General features: G+C 40.7%; 1 protein-coding gene across 1 annotated transcript in view; it reads left to right on the top strand.

Moving 5' to 3' along the window:
* Window positions 1-22,057, top strand: part of HIP1 (huntingtin interacting protein 1) — a 96,633-nt gene that overhangs the window by 9,717 nt on the left and 64,859 nt on the right. The window contains exon 2 of the mRNA XM_072138236.1: window positions 18,069-18,132. Within this exon, the coding sequence (XP_071994337.1) occupies window positions 18,069-18,132 (64 nt within the window). The remainder of the gene's footprint in view (window positions 1-18,068; window positions 18,133-22,057) is intronic.

The following is a 22,057-nucleotide window of genomic DNA, read 5'->3' as shown; positions in this document are numbered from 1 at the left end:
ATTTTGCCCATGAAAGAAAGTTTTCAAATCTTAATTCCCTAGTGATCTTACAAAGATAACTTTTAACCCTTTTGCAAATTTTACTACGGTTATGGTTCAATCAAGTTTATTGGACCAAACGGACAAACAAAGTACAAAATATAACCATAAAACATAGCAATACAAGGTAAAGACACCTGGGTGCATGGTTACAAATTCAAGTTTAAATTAGTTGTTGCGACAAAAAGAGGGGCCCACTGATTCCTTCCCTGGTTCCATCACATACTTTTAACGGGTCGTATTCTCGTCCGAGTACTCACTACTCATGGGCATAGATGTACCCTGAGCTGAATCGATAAACCTGAGCTAACCTGCGAGTTATCAGGCTCGTAGATGGGTAGTGGGGAATATAGCCCATGCATAAGATTTGGGATGTAATAGAGTAGGAACCCGGTACCATCTGGAGAGTATCTTATAGCTCCTTTCCTGTGCAGAGCAGGCTGGATTACTTTTGCCCCTATCACTGCATTAGCTGCTCAGTGTAAGATTCAGCTCTGTGGGCGGACTCTAGCTTAGCGGATATTTCTTAATTCCTCTGTGCTCACAATGTGCTTAGATGATCATGTCACAGGGTTTAGCTACACTTTTATTTAGCTTCTGAAGAATCTAATAATGTATGACACATAGAATAACAGAAATGTCTTAGATCAGAATCATGAGATTGATAGAAGTCGCAACTACACACTTAACTTTGCTATCTCACCCAACCAATAAAACACACACATAGCACTGCTATTCTCCCTCCCCTCGGATCAAGACGTGTCTCTAGTTCTTCTACTGTCTTCCTCCTCCCCCTCCAACCAGGAGATGCATGTTCATATGAGAGGAATCTGAGCAGACAGAAAGTTTTGCCCAACCAAGCAGCATCAGGATAGCTTGTCTCTAGGTAAACTTATATGTCACTACAGATGTCAAGAAAAGGAAGAAGTGTGTGCCCTGCACTTCCCACAACCTCTGTCCCTGCCTACTTGCTGGCCTTGTGCTAAACTACTGGCAACAACTGGGTGGTAGTCCCTACCCTAGATAATTCTATAGAACAGACACAAGGCAGATAACAAGGGAAAGCTTGACAAACCGGGTCAAAACCAAGATGGTAACAAGGTTCCAAAATAAAGCAGAAAAGTAGTCAGGTTTCAGGCAAAATTTCAGAATCATTTCAGAATAATTCCAAAAATAAGCCAGAAAGACAAAGTCAATAATAGTCACCAGTCACCGCCCCTGCTGCTGATTCAGCCATCTGTCACTCCAGGCTCCTAACCTGTCTCTCATAGAGCCTCCTACTTGGTTAGGTTCTCGACCACTAGAACTGTTCTGCAGAACCTTGCTTTAACAAATACCAAGGAGCAAGGAAGATGCATAAGGAGTCAGTTCAGAGAGTTTGGAAAAAGAATAAATTTCTCTCTAATTCATTGTATTGTATTATATTTTTAACTCCTTGTAGAAGACAGGAAGTCTAGTGTGTAGTATAGAAATATGTGTAGTATAGAGTGACACATTAACTTCTTGTTCTTGAGTCCAACTCTTTAGGATAGAAACTCCCATGCAATAGTTGCAGTCGATGGGAATGCATTGATTTACAGGTACATGCAACTTTCATGAGACTTCCTGGGACCATTTATTAGGCATTCTTCCTACAAGGTTAACAGGTTTTAACAGGGTGTTTTATGGTGTCAGGTTGTCTTTTAATGCAGTTGCAGAAGGCTTAGCGAGATGCCACATACAAACCAGTAGAGACTGGAAAACCTTTTAAACGTAAAGTGGCGAAGTTCACATCTGCCGGAGCCCTGTCACAGAGAGACAATAGGGAATTGCCGTAAATCACTGTGACACTGTGTATACTGTAACCCGGTTAAGGGACAGGCAAAGTCACAATAAACTTGGTTTAAATTTAAAGAAAATGCTTATTTTTCACCACCTCAGAGTTTGTATATGGCTTCTAGGTTATTAAAATTGATAAAGTATAATCAATAGAAGGCAGTGCACGCATATCAGCTATTATATCAGCAATGATTTATTTATACTGTAATGTAATGTAAGGTTTCTGATTGTAGAGATCATTCCCAGAGGAGCCTTAGGGGACCATCTGCACAGCCATTACTGTCTATGGTTGTCCCTACCGCCATGTTACTGTCTTCAGCTAATATTCAGAGCTAGGACAAGAGGTAGGCAGCGCAGGCAGCTGTATAGGGCAGCCTTGAGTAGTATGATGGGGACTGTGGTGATACCTTAATGTTAGGCACCTGGAAATTTTACTTCTACAGCCTCATTGTTTGGTAAATTTGGCAATCCTTTTCAATGCCTTTGCCGCGCCCCTGCTTTCTGCCTCCCCGAGTTAGGTATTAGCCAGATATGGAACATGTTTTAGTAATCTTAAAGTTTAAACAATAATTTTCTCAATGCAGTTTTTATAAAGATATAAGAAATTCTTTATATCCATTTGATATTATGATATCCATTTGATATTATTATTATTTTTTTAGAGATTCCCTCGCTGTAATCTGTATGTACGTGCCAGTCGGAGATTACACGGTTTTCTGTTGTTGGCATGGTTTCACCGGAAGAAACTATCTATGTTATGATCTTCTTTACTAATGCTGAAAAATTTTCTGCTCAACATAGCAAATTCATACTAGGGCTTCTATGTCACAATTACATATTCTAGGTCATACTGTATATAGTTATGTATATTCTTGATTGATTCAATTATCTTATCTTGTATGTGTCTGTCTGCTCAGATCTTCAAAGTTTCACAAGAAAACATCCGGTTTTGTTGGCATAGGTTGAGTTCAGTTCTGGTGGAATATTTTTTGTAACAAATGTATTTTCTGTTTTTAAAGGGAACCTGCCATTCAAATTAACCCAACCAAAATAAATACTTCTTTATAAACTATGACTAAAAGCATTGCCCTTATCCCTAAAAAGTACCTTTCTATGACTGCAATGTTAAAATATCAGCTTGTATACTTATTTGCTAAACAGTCCAATCACAGTAAGTGAGTCCTGCATATTCATTGTTCCCTGCCTTGTTCTGCCCCCACGTTCCTGATGGACAGGTCTCACTGCTATAGAACTAATATTTAAGGAACCTCTGTTAATATTCAACATATATATCTCCTTTTACTTTCTGCTGCTCCCCTCTATGAGGCTGAAGAGAATGCCTGAGGATGAGGTGAGGGCCAGGCAAGAGACAGACCTTGCCTCTGTGTGACTTGGTTCTGCTAGATCATTAACCACACTCACCGGAAAGGTGGGGGTTGAGAGAGACCCTGGGTATCAACCTTTCTCATCACTCCTCCCTCAGGAATTCTCTGTACACGGCAGCTCTCTCAGCTGTCAGTGGATACGGGACAGAAAGCTGATTTATACAAACTGCTTAAAGGAAATCTACCATTTAATTTAACCTCTACAGAGCACCATCAGTGCTTTATAGAAGTTGAAATGCTGAATACCTTTATCATACATAAAAGCTGGCTCCTTTATTTTAAAATTACTTTTATCTTTATGTTAATTTTGCTGAAAGGCTCTGTCATTATACCCCTGCAGCACTTCATACATGCCTGTTATGTGTGGCTTTTAAGTGCTGTGGGGGGTGCATGGTGCTGGAGCCCGGAGAGGCTCTCGTAACAACCCTCAGAGCCCTTCAGCGAAATTAACATAAAGATGAAAGTCATTTTTAAAAAAGTAGGAGACAGCTATTATATATGATAATCAATCAGCATTTTAACCTCTACAAAGAGTGGTGGTGCTTTGCAGAGGTTAAATTAAATGGTAGATTTCCTTTAAATAAGGAAGAAAGGCAGGGCAAAAAGAAGGACACAGAAACAGATTTCATGAATAAAGTATATATTACTATTATTATCTGCACTATAGATTTATACAATGTTGGTGAAAGTTTAGTGCTTTTCTAACGCTGGTTTGGATGAATAGTTAAATATTAATAATGAAATATGTCATGGTGACTTAGGATGTGGTTGCCTCCTACTGAGCTGACCTTTCAGAGAACACCTTCCATTTAATGACATCAAACACAGCTTCTGGGCTCCTTCAGTATAAGAGATCACGCTGACGAGTGACTAAATGGCTGGCTGCGAGGTGCAGAAACTAAGCTGTGCTGGAACTAAGGAGTGGTGCTTCCTGTCTGCCACGGGAAAATCTCACATTGCGTTCTTAAAATAGACCCCCTAAACACAAACGCCCTTACCTCAGCCTGTAGCCTCTGAATCTGAAATAGATGGGACATCTCATTAGTGCATTTCCGGAAAAACTAAGGCAGAAAATATTTTGACCATATAAAGCCTCGGCCAGAACATGTTGTGGTTCCTTCACAGTTTTATTGCAGTTTTGGTCTAGTTTCGGCACATTAAGTGATCACATAACTAAAAGCAAAAGGGGCCTGGAAAGTCAAAAAGGGAAGAAAAGTTGACAACATGACAAGTAAACAACCTGCTCCTTGAGAAATTGGATAGAGGTTTGAGTCCTATTTCAGCAAATAAATAATAATCTTTGTATGACGAAAAGTCCTTTCTAGATCTCTGCTTGCTGTCATTCCATAGGAAGCTTCTATGTTTCCTTCCACTGTCCCTAGTCATGTGATGTCACACAGGTGCACGGCTCTTTATATCACACAGCTCTGAGGGGCGTTCACCGTTAACAGCTGAAAAGAGGAGATTTGCCTAATTACATTGTTGTCAAGATTGGGTTTACAAAACACTTGTCAACACAATGTTAACATGACGTTAACAAATGTTTTTGTAAACGCATTAGCGTAATTAGCCAAATCTCCTCTTCTCAGCTGTTGCAATGCATTTGAAAACACCTTATAATAGCTGAGAAGAGGAGATTAGCCTGATTACATTGCTGTAAACATTGTGTTAATGCATATGTTTTGTAAATTTTGCAATGTTAACAGCAATGTAATCAAGCAAATCTCCTCTTCTCAGCTGTTGTGATGCGCTTGAAAAAATGCATGCGTCAACACCACATGTGAACGTACCCTCATTACTCTCTGTGATATAACCAGCCCTGGAGATGTTTGATATCACATGGCCAGGGACAGACTTCTATCCACTGGAAGGAAACATAGAAGCTTTGCATGAATGACAGCAAGCAGAGATCTAGAAAACTGTGAGGAAGTGACACAGGGGGACATGTATCATTATTTCTGCTAGTCAAATTATCTCATTTTTGCGACTTTTGTTGTTTTTGCAACTTTTTACTCTTGTTGTTTTTCAAGTACGCCTAAGGGTGATGCCACACATGACGTTTTGAACCCGTTTTTGGTCCGTTTTTAAGCACACGTGCGGCACCATGATGCTCCGTACATGGGGAAAAGATAAGACATGTTTCCCGTGTGCACGGCCCGTACGCCATGCACCTCTATGGAGAGGGGAGGGCTCACCCCTCCTCTCCATTGCTCCGGGCGTATGCCCACCTGGCTACGGCCTAGCTTGCATACGTTTGTGTGCATGTAGCCTAAGTTTGATGTACTGTAGGCTAATATGGCCAGCTGGTAAGATTTGTTAAACTAGAATATATTAATATGTATTTTATAACTGTAACAGCTTTGACCCAGATACATTTTCACAGCAGGACATTTGTACAAGGTTGTGATGCATAAATATGCATGTTTAGGAGTGTATGAGTGCTGGAGGGTCAGGCTGACCGGTGAGGAGTACATGCTGTACCGGAGGAATCTAGCACATGTAAGGATGTATCCGAGATGTGTGAATGGACATTTCATGTTTATTATATTTAGTCCCCGATTTGTGATGGAAATGCACATAACGCACATAGCACTACACATTACACATAAATAATGTGGCAGACCATATGCAATATCTATAGGGTATTGCCAAAAATGTTTACGAAATCTTTCAGCAGTCTTAACCGTAGAAAGATGCTGAGAGTGTTAGTTAGCAGCTCCAGAGATCTGTGTAACCATACCTTTGTATGTGTGGTAAGTAGTAACAGGAGTATGAAAAGTAATGTTATATTCCAGCCTGCTCTTGGAAGGGCTCTGGGTAGGTCTTCCAGCCTGAAGAGCTTTCTGCTCTCTGCACAAGAATAGAAGTTGTATCGAGATTTTGAGTTTGATATTTACAGCAGTCATGCAGAGCAGAGGGGAGGGGCTGTTGAACAGTTGCCGTGATTGGTTGCTTAAGAGGGTTAAGCGAGTTAAACTAGGGAAGTCTTTACATTACATCAGATAATCAAAATGTCGATTACTGGATAGTAAATCCAATTTAGTTAAGGACTGTCTAGTCTCACTTTACACCTCTATCTTAATTTAAGATAGGAATATAGCCAAAATTTTGGCAAATTTTTAGAAGAATTCTCCAGTAACATATAAGTTAATCCCTATTTATAGGATAGGGGCTAACTTTCTGATCGGTGGTGGTGTCAGTGATGGGACCTCCACTAATCAAGAGAATGGTGGTCCTTTGGTCCTGTCGTAGCCCAAGATGGAGAGTAGCTGGTCGCACATGAGCAGGGTGCTCCATTCATCTCTATGGCGCTGACGGAGATAGCCTCACTCGCCAATCTCCATCGGTGCCTTAGAGATGAATTGAGCAGCCGGTACATGTGCGACCGTCTGCTCTCTTCATCTTAAAGGGAACCTACCACCACTATAAAGGTAGTACGGGTAGTAGGTGGATGTATGTGATGTGAGGATAGCCTTTTTTAGAGCTAATCCTCCCGTCCCCACTATCTTTTTAAAACTTTAATACCCTAATATGTTAATTTTCCGGACATATGTTGCCGGACATGAGGCTACACGTCGCAGCTACTCCACGCCCCAGTAGCCTCTTTCCTCCTGGCGTGGAGGAGCCGCGACGTGTAGCCTCATGTCCGGCTACTCCATGCCCCAGTAGCAGCTTAAGAAAATTAACATATTAGGGTATTAAAGTTTTAAAAAGATAGTGGGGACGTGAGGATTAGCTCTAAAAAGGTCTACCCTCACGTCCTATACATCCACCTACCACCCGTTCTACCTTTATAGGTAGAATCGTGGTGGTAGGTTCCACTTCTGTAAAACAGGACCGGAACATTGGTCCATCGGGCACCGTGCCCATCTCTGCCATCATAACTGTTAATCCTACAATATATAACATTAAGTGCGAAAGCCCAACGAATACCTCTATTAGCTATGTAAATGATAGTGAGACAACTACTACTAATAGCCGCACTCGGCATCTATAAATGTAGTAATACTAACCACAGCTGTTCCATGAGGATAAGCCTTGAGAGATTGATGTGGTATAGTTCAATACAATAAAATATTCCTATATACAGTCCGCTAACATGTGTCCACAGTCGTAAAGCTGTATATGAACAGGACTGTCAGGGAAGATTGTAGTCTTGAAATATACATACATAATATTTTAATTTGTAAGTTTGTGCAAATTTGCCACTTTATAATAAAATGTTTTTATTTACATCAAATTCCATCAAATTACTTCAGTGCATGTTTATTTATATTTATTATTGATCCACACAAAAATAGTTTGTATGATCCACTATTTTCATTGCTCCCATAGACTTAAATGGAGAGATCCCCCAAATTCAATGGGCCACATTTTCTAAAGCCCCTTCGCCAGTGGCGTAACTACCGCCGTAGCAGCCGTAGCGGTTGCGACGGGGCCCGTGAGGTTCAGGGGCCCGGGGATGCACGCTCCCTGCAGTGCTTTGCCATGGCCTGGGGTAAGTGGTCCGGGGCTGCAGTGCCGGATCGTGCCCCCGGGCCCCTCCCTCTCTATGCATCTACACGTCTCCTGAGCCCGCCCGCCCACGCACCTCTTTCCGGGATCCCTGCCTGCTCAGATCCTTGACCCGCCCCCCAGCCACCTCTCTGACCCGCCCCCCTCATCTCCCTGACCTGCCCGCTCATCAGCCTGCAGGGCGGCACAGTTGATTCTCTGCCCCCCCTTCCCCCGCTCGGCCCCCCCTTCCCCCGCTCGCCCCCCCTTCCCCCGCTCGGCCCCCCCTTCCCCCGCTCGCGCCCCCCCTCCCCGCCCCCCCCCCCCCCCGCCGTCTGAATGCATCTGGACACCCACCTGAACACGTGCCTGAACACCCAGACAGTCCCCAAACTTCCTAAAAGGTAAGTATATACAGATGTATTTATCTGTATGTATATATGTATTTATCTGTATGTATATATGTATTTATATGCATATACTGTGTACATATGTATATACAGTGTATGTGTATATACAGTGTATATACTGTGTATATATTGTATATATACTGTGTATATACGTGTATATATTGTATATATACTGTGTATATGTGTGTATATACTGTGTATATATTGTATACTGTGTATATGTGTATATATTGTATATATACTGTGTATATGTGTGTATATACTGTGTATATGTGTATATATTGTATATATACCGTGAATATGTGTGTATATACTGTGTATATTTGTATATATACTGTGAATATGTGTGTATATACTGTGTATATGTGTATATATTGTGTGTATATGTGTATATATTGTATATATACTGTGAATATGTGTGTATATACTGTGTATATGTGTATATATTGTATATATACTGTGAATATGTGTGTATATACTGTGTATATGTGTATATATTGTATATATACTGTGAATATGTGTGTATATACTGTGTATATGTGTATATATTGTATATATACTGTGAATATGTGTGTATATGTGTATATATTGTATATATACTGTGAATATGTGTGTATATGTGTATATATTGTATATATACTGTGAATATGTGTGTATATACTGTGTATATGTGTATATATTGTATATATACTGTGAATATGTGTGTATATAATGTGTATATGTGTATATATTGTATATATACTGTGAATATGTGTGTATATAATGTGTATATGTGTATATATTGTATATATACTGTGAATATGTGTATATATACTGTGTATATGTGTATATATTGTATATATACTGTGAATATGTGTGTATATACTGTGTATATGTGTATATGTACTGTGAATATGTGTGTATATACTGTGTATATGTGTATATATTGTATATACTGTGTATACATAAATATATATATATACTGTTTATGCATATTCCGTATATATATATTATATATATATATATATAATATATATATATGTAAATCCTATGTATATGTGTATATATGAATCTACTATGTATACATGTATGTACTGTGTATAAATGCATTGAAGCAAATACTGTATTTTTACATGCATGTATTTATATTAGCATATATATATATATATATATATATATATATATATATATATATATGATGTGTGTTTTTGTATGTGGTAAGTATGTATGCTGTATATACTGAATGTATGTGTATATTCTGTATGTATATGCAGCATGTGTGTATATGGTGTTTTTATTCTGCATGTATGTGTATATATGGTCAGTGTATACTGTATTTGTGTATGTATGTGTATATATATATATATATATATATATATGTATATATATGTGTGTGTGTGTATGTATGTATATATATATATATATATATGTGTGTGTGTGTTGTATATGTGTATACTGTATGAGTTTGTATATACTCTGTGTATTAGTGTATAAATGTATATGAGTGTATAAATGTGTGTATAAGTGAATGCTTGTATGTATAAGAGTGTGAGTATACGAGAGTAGAACTTTATGTGTGTATATAAAGGTGTGTATATATCAGTGTATAAATGTGTGTAATTGTATAAACATGACTGTATAGGGGTACCTTCCCAAGAACATATTGGGGATGTATATCTGGCCGCAGATTTGCTGCCGGATATACTTCCCCCATAGGCTTCTATACGCCTGGGCTCAGGACGGTGAGCACAACGAGTACTCACTGTTTTGAGCAAAAGAGAGAGAGCGTGCTCTATCTATGGCCGTAAGAACGACCATGCGGCTCTATTCTCTATGGAGAGGGGTGAGCTGCGCTCACCTCTCCTCCTCTCCAGCGCGCCCGACGTGTGCCTGCCATATATATATTTTAAGGGGAAGGGGGGCCCCATGCAGAAATCTGCTATGGGGCCCAGCCTCTCCTAGTTACGCCCCTGCCCTTCGCCATTTTTCTGTCGGACTTTGGATGTTCTTTTTCTGTGCAAACTGCTTGCACTTGTATTTAAGAAGTGTCAGCACCACACGTGTGGGCTTGCCTATACCCACAGGAAAGATAATAAAGCTACCTATTGTGACCAGTGTGACTGGGTGTGTATTATATTCAATATCGAGAGGAGAATTTGTCCCTGGGCATGCGCAGTTGAGCTTTGCCGGTGTGCGATGCTCGGACAGGAGACTACGTCCCCTGTCATGCGCACATGCGGCAACCGCAATAGCTGGGAATTAAGTCCCTGGGCATGCGCAGTGTAGCATTGCTGGTGCGCGATGAACAGACATGCGCATTGCAAAAACAGGGAGACGCGCCCAGGCCACACCTCCAGTACTTGTGACACACAATCTCCCATGTTTGGATTGGATGAACGGGACGAGCCCCTGGGGATACGATTGGACACTGAAAACGGATCTACCCACTCTCCCTCCTCCCTATGGATACGTCAGCACGAGAGTCTCTAAGTATCGCTGCTGTGGTCGGAGTGCCGCATTAGAGCCCCGGTACCCCTGAGGACGCCACGTTCAGTGGCAAAACATGTCGAGGGGGGGGGGGGGCTAGCCTGCACTCTATAATTTTAGATTCAGCATTGTGCAAAAGAATTTCGCAATTCAGCGATAATACAAGTTGTATGTGTGATGGAATGACTGGAGACCAACTATAGGGCAATATATAGGAATCCTCCCTTACTCCCCCTTCCCCTCCTCCCCTTAGCAGGTTGAGGCTATGTAATAGAAATTATGTTGGGCTCTGAATGTGCTGTGCCATAGCTTACAGATAGGAGGCTTGAGGGGTTACACCGCAGCTAGGTTACCCAGCTGGGAAACAAATTGATAGTCCGGACGGCTCATACATAGACCTATACCTGATAGGACCTACTACTATTTGCCCAATATGTCCCATATTCCCGATGTCTAATTCGCTGTGCACCACTGTCTGTTAGTTTTAAAACTTCACCTATAGTTGAATGATCTTTGATCCATCCTTTTTAAAAATTAGAAATAAAAGTTAAATTTTATGTGACAAATGGGTGATAATGTCCCTATAGGACAAATTCTCCTCTCCTCTCGATCTTGCCTATACCCGACGCGACACAAATTTCTGCACATAAAGGGGCGTTCTGGTGCTCAGAGAGAGCACCACATTTATTGTGCAGAGTCCGACAGAGGTGTGTCACACGCCCCATGTTAAAGGTGCACCAAAAAAAGCCGAGCAATGCAGGGGGCGCCAGATTCATGATGAACAAGTGCCAGAAATCTTGAATCTGGCGCCCCCTGCACTATACAGAGGAAAACTGCACATAGTGTAGTTTGCACTGTCTTTGACAAATGTGCCGCAATATGTTGTGGGTCACAAGGTAAATACTATACATAAGAATAACAACTTTAATTTATCAAGCTGTATCAAGGTATCATTTTCAAGTTAAACCTTTGTACATTTGTATATTGAAAGGTTTAATGAGTTTTCCAACAAGAAGCGTTACCCTTACACACAGCATAAGACAGTGATGGTGAACCTTTTAGATACCCAGTGCCCAAACTACAATCCAAATTCTTATTTTACAAAGTACTTTTAACAAAAAACAAACTACATATACTTATTACGGCTCCGCTTCATCCGGATCCCAGCCATGTTCTTCTTTAATCTTGACACGCCGGGATCACCTGGAAAAAAAATAACTATATTTAGCAGGCCCAGTGTGTGGACTAGATGTGTTTGTGTCTGTGTTTTGTTAAACGTACTGGTAATTTTACTTTAATGCTCCCTGCTCTGTCAGAGTTTTTAATCGTATTGACACAAATACAGTAGAAAGAAGGAGCAAAAATTTGGATTATCTCTGTAGCTTCCCTCCTGGGCCCCTAAATAGGAAGACTCCTGGGGCCCAGTCCAATTTAAAGGAAACCTACCATTTAGAATGGTAGGGGTAAGCTGTAAGTACCGAGCACCAGCTCAGGGTGAGCTGGTGCCGGTACTTACTTTCGTTAGTGTTATAAACCGCGGTATCGCGGTTTTAACACTTTTTAAACTTTAGAGCAGAAGGGGCTTCGGCGCTGCGCACGCAGTGCCGAAGCCTCTTCTGCTCTAAAGTTTAAAAAGTGTTAAAACCGCGATACCGCGGTTTATAACACTAACGAAAGTAAGTACCGGCACCAGCTCACCCTGAGCTGGTGCTCGGTACTTACAGCTTACCCCTACCATTCTAAATGGTAGGTTTCCTTTAATTCAGGTCTTTCCACACTTCTTCACTCCTCTTGCATTCCTAGAATGGGAAGGACTGCAATGAGTGGCATGTCCTGGGATATCTGGAGAACTTTGTGCCAGGATTGACAGCCTTGGTGCCGACAGAGAGGGCTCCGAGTGACACTGTGCCATAGGTTTGACACCACTGGCATAAGGTACAAGTGGCTTATCACCGGAAGTCTGACCACTGGCACCACTAAAGTCCACGAGAATGGGGTCCCCAAGTCATCTTTCTTTGTGTTCCATCAGTCCAGCCTGCACCCTACTGCTTCAGTAGGACTTGGGAAATATTGATAATTAAGTAGTATGTGCCACTGAACCAAAGGCTGTGTACACATGTTTATAATACTTAGCCATCTGATTTAGGCCAGTGGTATTGGTATTTGCTGAATACTCACAAATTAAAGGGGTTGTCCAGAATTTTTTCTTAGTATGGACTCCAGTGAGTATGAAAACAACAAACAGTGTATCCTTACCTCACTCTGGCACGGCAGAGTGCCTCCTGTCACTTCAAGCATCTGTATACTGAGGCTCAACATTGATGTAACATAGACAGCCCTGCACCCGCTACAGCCACTGGCTGCGATATGTAGCCTGCAGCGAGCACATGTACCACTGAGCCTCTGTAAACAAACAATGGCCAATTGTGACGGGAGCCACCGCCCTGGAGCATTTTAAGTAAACCCCGTATGTTGTTTTGATACCACCTGGGGCCCATAGTAAAAAAAAATAAATAAATAAATAAAAATAAAATTAAATTAAATTTAAAAAAAAAAAATATATATATATATATATATATACATACATACAGTATATATATGTATATATATATGTATATATATATATATATATATATATAGAGAAGAAGAAAATTCACAGCAGCACAGCGTCAAGAAAGAACCCCTAGTAAGGGGGGGTGCAAAGACTCAGCAGTCCTGGTAGAGGACTAACAAGTGTATAAATCCCAAAAAATGAGGCAGCACTCCAAAAAATGAATGGAAAAACGGAAGGGTTTATTCCAAAACCGGCGACGTTTCGGTGTGTATCACCTTTTTCAAGCCTGAAAAAGGTGATACACACCGAAACGTCGCCGGTTTTGGAATAAACCCTTCCGTTTTTCCATTCATTTTTTGGAGTGCTGCCTCATTTTTTGGTATATATATATATATATATATTAATCCTGGACAATCCCTTTAATATTTTCTCCATCTTATATTTAAGCACTCTCCACTACTTTAACTTCCTATCGGTCTTACTAAAATCTCTCTACTACAATCTACAGTAATCACAGCACCCCAACTTTCCTTTACACAGATTACCTCTAGTCTGTGCCAGTCAATGCACTGGGTGCCCCTCACTTTAGGAATTTAAAATAATCCTCCTCTACAATGCGCTGCACAGTGCTGCACCCTATCTACCTATCCTTTTTACTTTTATCTCAGGTATTTAGACCATAAAGACCTCAGAGTAGTTTCTGTAGGCACTGTGCTAGACTGTAGTCATAGTTTACTGGTCTGGACCATCAATTTGCTAGATCAGAGGAAATCACATACAGTAGAAGTAATCTAATATATAAGGCTGAGTGTATGTATGTGTATGTATGTCCGCTAAAGGAATCTGCGCTTTTACAATCACCAGATTTTGCACAGCAGCTCCCTGTGAACCCAGGCTAGGTTCCGAGTCAAAGTCACTTTCCAAAAACACACTTATTAACCACCATGTACAGCTCTGCTTATATTTTGCCACAGGTCATTCATATGAGCTTTGATTGGTTACTATAGCCAATGAGTGTAATACAGCATATCACATATTATGGATACAGATTGAGAGAGACAGAAAGACCAAAAGAGACAGACAGAGAGTGACAGAAAGACAGAGAGAGAGAGAGAAAGAAAGAAAGACAGAGACAGGCAGAGAGAGACAGAAAGAAAGACAGAGACAGACAGAGAGAGAGATAGATAGCTATAGAGATAGATATAAAATATTTGTTTTAAACCCATTCTATTTTGTTATAGCTAAGAGCAGTTATTTACTATCCCGGGCAATGCTTGGGGCATTGTATGTTATATTCAGAATGATCCTCCTGTCCAGTGCGTAGATGAAGGCAGAGTTGGAGGCACAGTAACACAAGACAACAGAGGGTGTATGGAACCTCTTGGCCACACCCATAGTACACCTAAAAGCTAATTTGTATATAAATCAAGAGCTTTCATGTCTCATGTGTATGACAGTCCGGCCTTATTGACCTCATGGCGGTCTAATTGTATCCGGATCTTGTGAAAAAATCTCTCTTCTGGTGCTCTGCACAATCGTCTTCCATATGGCACTGGATCCACACAGATATTTAAAGGGATTTCACCCCAGCAGTTAATAATAAACATCTGTAGGATGGATACCGCATTGACCTTTTTGTGCTGTGAGCCAAATCATTATATAATCCCAATCCAGGTCACATCATCACAGTCTAATTCCACTGCACAGAATATTACATGGAATAATCGTTCTTGCGCCCGCTGGTCTCTCACGGTGATCTGATTATAGGATTTGAAGAAGTTGGCATCGTAGGTTTGTGCTTTCAATTTCTGACCTTTGTGGTATTTATTGTACAAACTATTTCCTGCCTTACTAATGTCACAATGAAACTACGGGGGGAAATGAGTTACCCTTTTGTGCAGAGCCGGCTTGTCAGCCTCTGTTCGGCACGTATGTACTGTATGTATAGCACCGTGTCCAGAGCCGAGCTACTGCATTACATTACTGGGAAAATTAGATTTTATAAAGTGAGCTGAGATTCCCATTTTTCTGCTCTGGTAAAGAAACTAATGTAACAGCAGCGACATATCCGTCACATGAAGGACACCAACGGCGCCTGGTAGACCCATGGGGTTAGTTCAGTTTCCATTATGGTGTCAGGACAAAATGTTGTCCTGTCTTTTCTTTTTACAGAACCTTCGACCTAGTTTTGTCTGATGCCGGATATTAAACTAGCCTTAAAGGGGTTTTCTTTATTCACATATATAAATGGATCATCAGTATCAGATCAGTGGGTGTAACCCCCACCTATGTTATAAACCGGTCATCAATATAAAGGACTGCGGGTATACAGCCACCTCCTCCTCATCACTCGCCTACCCTGATCTGCAATCAGTCATCCTTTCTTCCTAAGTCACGCTTGCTCTTCTCTATTGTATGGCCAGAACATGTACTGTAAAAGTGCGTCTAGCCAATCCCAGCAAACTCCTGGTGATAAAAGTCCTTCTTACATGGGATTGTCCTTTCACACTAGTGTCCTGTTAAGGTGCCTTGGTTTGTATTATGTCTCTGCTTATAAATACTGATTCTGTCTTGCTGTGTGTCTGTGACACTATCTAGAGCTTCACAATGATCTGAGGTTCAGTCCAAACTTTCAGCTTCATCTACGACTTCATAACAACTCTGCCTGCCCTGACCTCGGCTTGTTCCTGACCATTCTCTGCCTGGCCCCCTAGTGCTTCGTATTGCTTTCTCTTTACCTGCTCGCATTAGTTGTCGCCTATACCAGGACTATTCCAGGAGCTACATGTCGCAGCAAATTACATCTCTTTGTACAAGTGATTGAAGGGTGACGACTGACAGGATAATTTAGACATTGGCCCTAGCAGCAGTCTAAATCCAAACCTCTGGTAACTTAAGAGGAGTATTTGAAAATGGTATCACTAAAAAATGCACAAATCAAGTTGCCACAAAATAATAGCATAAATACAGTAATTTTCACTTGTGTGACATGTGTACAACCTGTTTCAGCACAGGTTATTATATCAGATACCTGCAACAGTGCAGAAAAGTAATCCAGTGTGACATGTTACAGGTATTTCACTTACCTAAGGTTATATTCAATGTCTTAAAAGCTACAAGATGCTTATTTATATGTCAGGCAGAACATACAAAAAGCTATGAAATCCGTGCAGCGCGCAGGGAGACGTGTTATATACAGCACGGAGGGAGACTTGTCAAGTACCTTATTGATGGATTGCTCAAGATGGTATATATGACGGCTGCCTTAATCTGTAATTATCCTCTACAAGTCCAAACCTACAGGTGCCGTTTATTACTAATGTATGAGGCTGTCAAATTAAATGGGGTTGTCTTATTTTCTATAAATATAGTTCGTGGAAAGAAGCACGGCTGTGGAGTCAGAAAGCCACCTTCCAACTCTGACTCTGCCTTCAACTCCACCAAAGTGGTCACTGAGCCCACGACTGTGTATTCCTGATCATGCTGGCATTTGTTATACAGGCGGTCCCCTACTTAAGAACACTCGACTTACATACGACCCCTAGTTACAAACGGACCACTGGATATTGGTAATTTACTGTACTTTAGCCTTAGGCTATAATAATCAGCTGTAACAGTTATCACAGGTGTCTGTAATGAAGCTTTATTGTTATTCCTGGTTCTTATGACAACCCAACATTTTTAAAATCCAAGTGTCATAGAGACCAAAAAAGTTCTGGCTGGGATTACAATAATAAAATATACAGTTCCGACTTACATACAAATTCAACTTAAGAACAAACTTACAGACCCTATCATGCATGTAACCCAGGGACTGCCTGTATAAGAGAAGGCATTCCTTCCCCGTGCCTTTTTATCTCTGTAGTGGAGGAGCTTTGTTCATAAAGTGCACACATTACTGAGCATGTACATAAAGTGCACACATTCATTTTAACTAAATGACTGGAACTGGGGTGCACAAACATGGCTGACGCTGGTTCAATGCGTTGCCATCAGTCCCTTGAGCAGAATGGCCCCTCTAGTAGGAGGGTACCCAGGAGTGGTAAGTACTTGTCAGCTGTACTATACAGGCAGTCCCCTGGTTACATACAAGATAGGGTCTGTAGGTTTGTTCTTAAGTTGAATTTGTATGTAAGTCAGAACTGTATATTTTATCATTGTAATCCCAGCCAGTACTTTTTTGGTCTCTGTGACAATTGGATTTTAAAAATGTTGGGTTGTCATAAGAATCAATATTAACACTAAAGCTTCATTACAGACACCTTTGACAACTGTTACAGCTGTTTATTGTAGCCTAAGGCTAAAGTAGAATAAATTACCAATATCCAGTCGTTCGTTTGTAACTAGGGGTCGTATGTAAGTCGAGTGTTCTTAAGTAGGGGACCGCCTGTACTGCTCCTGGTTCCTCTCCTGCTTTTTCTTCTTTGGTTCTTTGGCACATACGACCTTGGCATGACAGTTGTCTGATCTGGGGTATCCAGTATTATTAGTCTGCTATGGGGTCTTTTTTCTCCAGTATTATTATCTGCTCTGGGGTCTCCACTACGTATTATTGTCTGCTCTGAATGCAGTATTTGGTTTCACCTTGTAGTGAGGATGTAATGCCATCATACCCAAATGCCATCATGGCAACTGGCTGTAATGGTCACTTGATCATGTTTGACACATCTTCACTTCAGGACCATCAGAGCTGTAGGGGGATGACCTTTTAATTATATATATATATATTTTAAATAATTATTAAGGGCTGCAATGTTATTAATACCCTTTATAGTATCTTTGTAAAGGCTTGGCCGTCCAGCATTGTACGAGTTAAGTACCAGTGTCGCTGTTTCTGGATTGTGCTCTGTCTATTGTGTTCAGAGCCGTCTCTCACCCTGTTCTTAATGTTTCCTCTTTCAGACTGTGAGTATAAACAAAGCCATCAACACCCAAGAAGCCGCCGTGAAAGAAAAACATGCAAGAAATATCCTTTGAAAAGATACAATCGCTGGGACGCCGGAGTCCATGACCAAAGGTGTTCTGTGAACGTGTGTGGGAGGAAGGACTCACAATTGCCTCTGAATGGGAGTTTACAGCCGGCTGTGTGGCATTGTGACAGCGCTATATGTGCCACAAGACGGGGGTGGTAGAGGAAGACCAAATGCTGTAGCACATTAGGATTTCTGTCCCCACAGGGCAGAGCTGGCAGCCTGACAGGCTATTCTTAGACAGAAATTAGTATTTGGCTTATTAATAAAAACATTCAGCAAAAATCTGCAGCAGTCTGAACCAAAATGTTCACTCCGAGACTGAACTGCTTTGTCAGATATCTCTCTGATACTCTGATACTGACTGATACTATGATACTAACTGATACTCTGATACTGACTGGTGCTCTGATACTGACTGATACTCTGATACTGACTGATACTATGATACTGACTGATACTATAATACTGACTGTTACTCTGATACTGACTGATACTCTGATACCGACTGGTACACTTATACTGACTGATACTCTGGTACTAACTGGTACTCTGATACTGACTGATACTATAATACTGACTGATACTCTGATACTGACTGATACTATAATACTGACTGATACTTTGATACTAACTGGTACTCTGATACTGATTGATACTATGATACTGACTGATACTATGATACTGACTGGTACTCTGATACTGACTGGTACTCTGATACTGACTGATGCTATAATACTGACTGGTACTCTGATACTAACTGGTACTCTGATACTGACTGATACTCTGATACTGACTGATACTCTGATACTGACTGATACTATGATAATGACTGATACTATGATACTGACTGATACTCTGATACTGACTGGTACACTAATACTGACTGATACTCTGATACTAACTGGTGTTCTGATACTGTCTGGTACTCTGATACTGACTGATACTATAATACTGACTGATACTCTGATACTAACTGGTACTCTGATATTGACTGATACTATAATACTGACTGATACTATGATACTGACTGGTACTCTGATACTAACTGATACTCTGATACCGACTAGTACTCTGATACTTAATGATACTCTGATACTTACTGATACTCTGATACTGACTGGTACTCTGATACTAACTGATACTCTGATACTGACTGCTACTTACTGGCGACTAGCATGAGTCAGATCCATGGATATTACCAGCAGGCACAAAAGGGCTGGCATCAGAAACGTTCAAGAAAAATGTATGATGTTTACAGACCCATGCCAGAGTAATTTTTGGATTTGATATTAGATATTTATAGTACAGGAGGTCTCCGACTTAAAGGGGTATTCCCTATTTCAGCAACTAAATGTTATTGTTTGGATAATGAAAAGTTATACGATTTTCCAATATACTTTCTGTGTCAATTCTTCAGTTTTCTAGATCTCTGCTTGCTGTCCTTCTATAGGAAGCTTCATTGTTTATTTCCAGAGGACAGAAATCTGACCATGGTCACACAGGTGCACGGCTCTCTGCACCTGTGTGACCATGGACGATTTCCATATAAGTAAATTAGAAAATCGTATAACTTTTCATTATACAAACAATAACATTTAGTTGCTGAAATGGGTTCACCCCTTTAAGGACACCCTTAATTAGAGATGGGCCTCTCTGACCACTGTGACCTCTGGTGAAGCTTTCTGGATGCTCTAGTTAAGTCCCAGGCTACAATGATCAGCTGTAAGTTTTATTGATAATCCTTGATCCCAAAATTCTAAAAATCCAATTGTCACAGGTGCTAAAAATATTTTTTTGTCTGGAGTTACAATTATAAAATATGATCCAAGGGAAGAAATGTACTCCTCCAGCACACAAAAAATATGGTAAAAAATCTTGGTGTACAAAGATAAAATCCAATAATAGCGTAAACAGCAGGCAAACCTACGCGTTTCAGGCCTTTACATGTGGCCCTTTCTTGTTGTAAAATTATAAAATATACCTGTTCCTACTTACATACTAATAAACTTAAGTACAAACCTAAAGAACCTGTATTGTACATAACATGGGGACTGCCTAAAATTAGAGGCCAACTCATGGGGGCAGTTTTGACAGTGCCAAGGAACGGCCATGGCATTAGTAAAATACTATATATTAGTAAATGTGATGGGGCAGTGGTTGCCTTATGTGTCTATGTGCCAACTTTTCTTATTCAGTTTCCTTCCTCATTTGTGCAGAAAGAGGTGCCACATTGTCTTCTCTCTGCATTGCCTCTTTGCTTGAATATTGCACAGTTTATCATCCCCAATTTAATTTAGAATGATCATGTGAGGTGATTTTAGCCATCCTGCTGTGATAAAGGGCGAGTAGGAGTTTATATGATTTACTACATTATTTCTGAGTAAAATACTAGTAAACCTGACAGGACTCCTATGACAGACAGTGAGGGTCCTGGTTACTCCACCTACACACAGTGACTGACAGTCTTCTGTTTACATGCTCTGATAGAGGAAGTTATTGATAGCCCATACAAAAGTTATGAATATGAAGCAACAACTTTTTTACATTTCTGATTAATTAAAGACTAAAATGGGGCACATTTACTTACCCGGTCCCTGCGCGATTCCCGCTGTGCGTTGTCCGCCGGAATGCACATCTGCCGCGATTCATGAAGATTGTGCGCCTGATTTTCTGCATGTGTCGCTTCCCCGCTGAGGTCCGCCGGAGTTCAACTTCAACTCCGATTTGTGTCACGTGAAACCCGGCGCGATTGCGATACAAAATGATCTTGTGTGACACAATCCCCGGAAAATCGGGAAACCCGACGGGACCTTAGTAAATAAGCCCCAGTGTCTTGAGTCCAAAATACCTGCCCTAACCAATAATAGTGTTGTACAGAGGCCTTTTGTAGGAGCAGAAATATACAGTTGTGGCAAAAAGAAACCTGAAATACAATGTAAGGATTATCATTAGAGGTTTGGCGTTTGGGTTTGGTCACTGCAATTTCCAGGATTGGCTTTTCAGCCCACAATCCAGCAAAGTGCGGCCCATAGCAATGAGCCATGGCTAATAGTTAGGGGCGTCAATTTTTCAGATTGCCTGTTCGACTGCCACTTCTGCAATAAACCCGAACCCAACCATCAAGTCCGCTCATCTCTCATTATCATGTATTTGTGGATATTCAAATCAGCTTGTGGGTGCACAATGGGTGGGCCTGATTTGCCAGTTGTGCCTCTAACTGTCTGCAGACAAATTAGGAAAATCGGGCCATCCCTGTTGCACTTGACTCTCTGCATTTCTTCATTGGATTGTGGCCATAAGTTATATTAAAAAACCTACATCACATTTTTGAACCAAAAGTCTCCCTGTCATAGCATAAACAGTTGCTGATCTTTTCTAGTACAGGATTCGGCAGATGGAGTCATGATTTTTTCTTGGCCGAGGTCCCGTCTATTTTATTTTGCCTTTGAACATTTTTATGCTGCCCGTGGCCTTTTCTCTCAATAATCAGAGGACTTCCTGCAGATAGCGAGGAGAGATATCTGTATTCCTGCTAACTTGCATTTCACCAATTTCCCGCATGTTTTTCACATGCAGTGTCAGCGGTCATGATAGTAAGGGAAATAGCCTCCTGCAATGTACTCTCCTATCCCATTAATGTCACTTGGTGAAGAGTTTTTTAAAAAGTCTACGACATATCAGAATAGAAGGTGCGCTGTATAGGTAATTGTAAACTAAACAACTGATGTAAGGCTAATGACTAGTATAGTACTGTAAGTACAACTTAGGCTACATTGACATCTTGTTTTATGGATATGTTTAGTGTATATGCCAGATAAGCTCCTACTGTATACGCTGAACATATCCATACACAACTACTGACATGTATGTATACATTGCATCCAGCAGGAAACACTGCTGGCTATGTCTTTTCATTCT

The sequence above is a fragment of the Engystomops pustulosus genome, chromosome 2 (genome assembly GCF_040894005.1).
Source record: "Engystomops pustulosus chromosome 2, aEngPut4.maternal, whole genome shotgun sequence".
Lineage (NCBI taxonomy): Eukaryota > Metazoa > Chordata > Amphibia > Anura > Leptodactylidae > Engystomops > Engystomops pustulosus.
The sequence above is the reverse complement of the archived record's forward strand: the minus strand, read 5'-3'. Positions and strand labels throughout refer to the sequence as shown.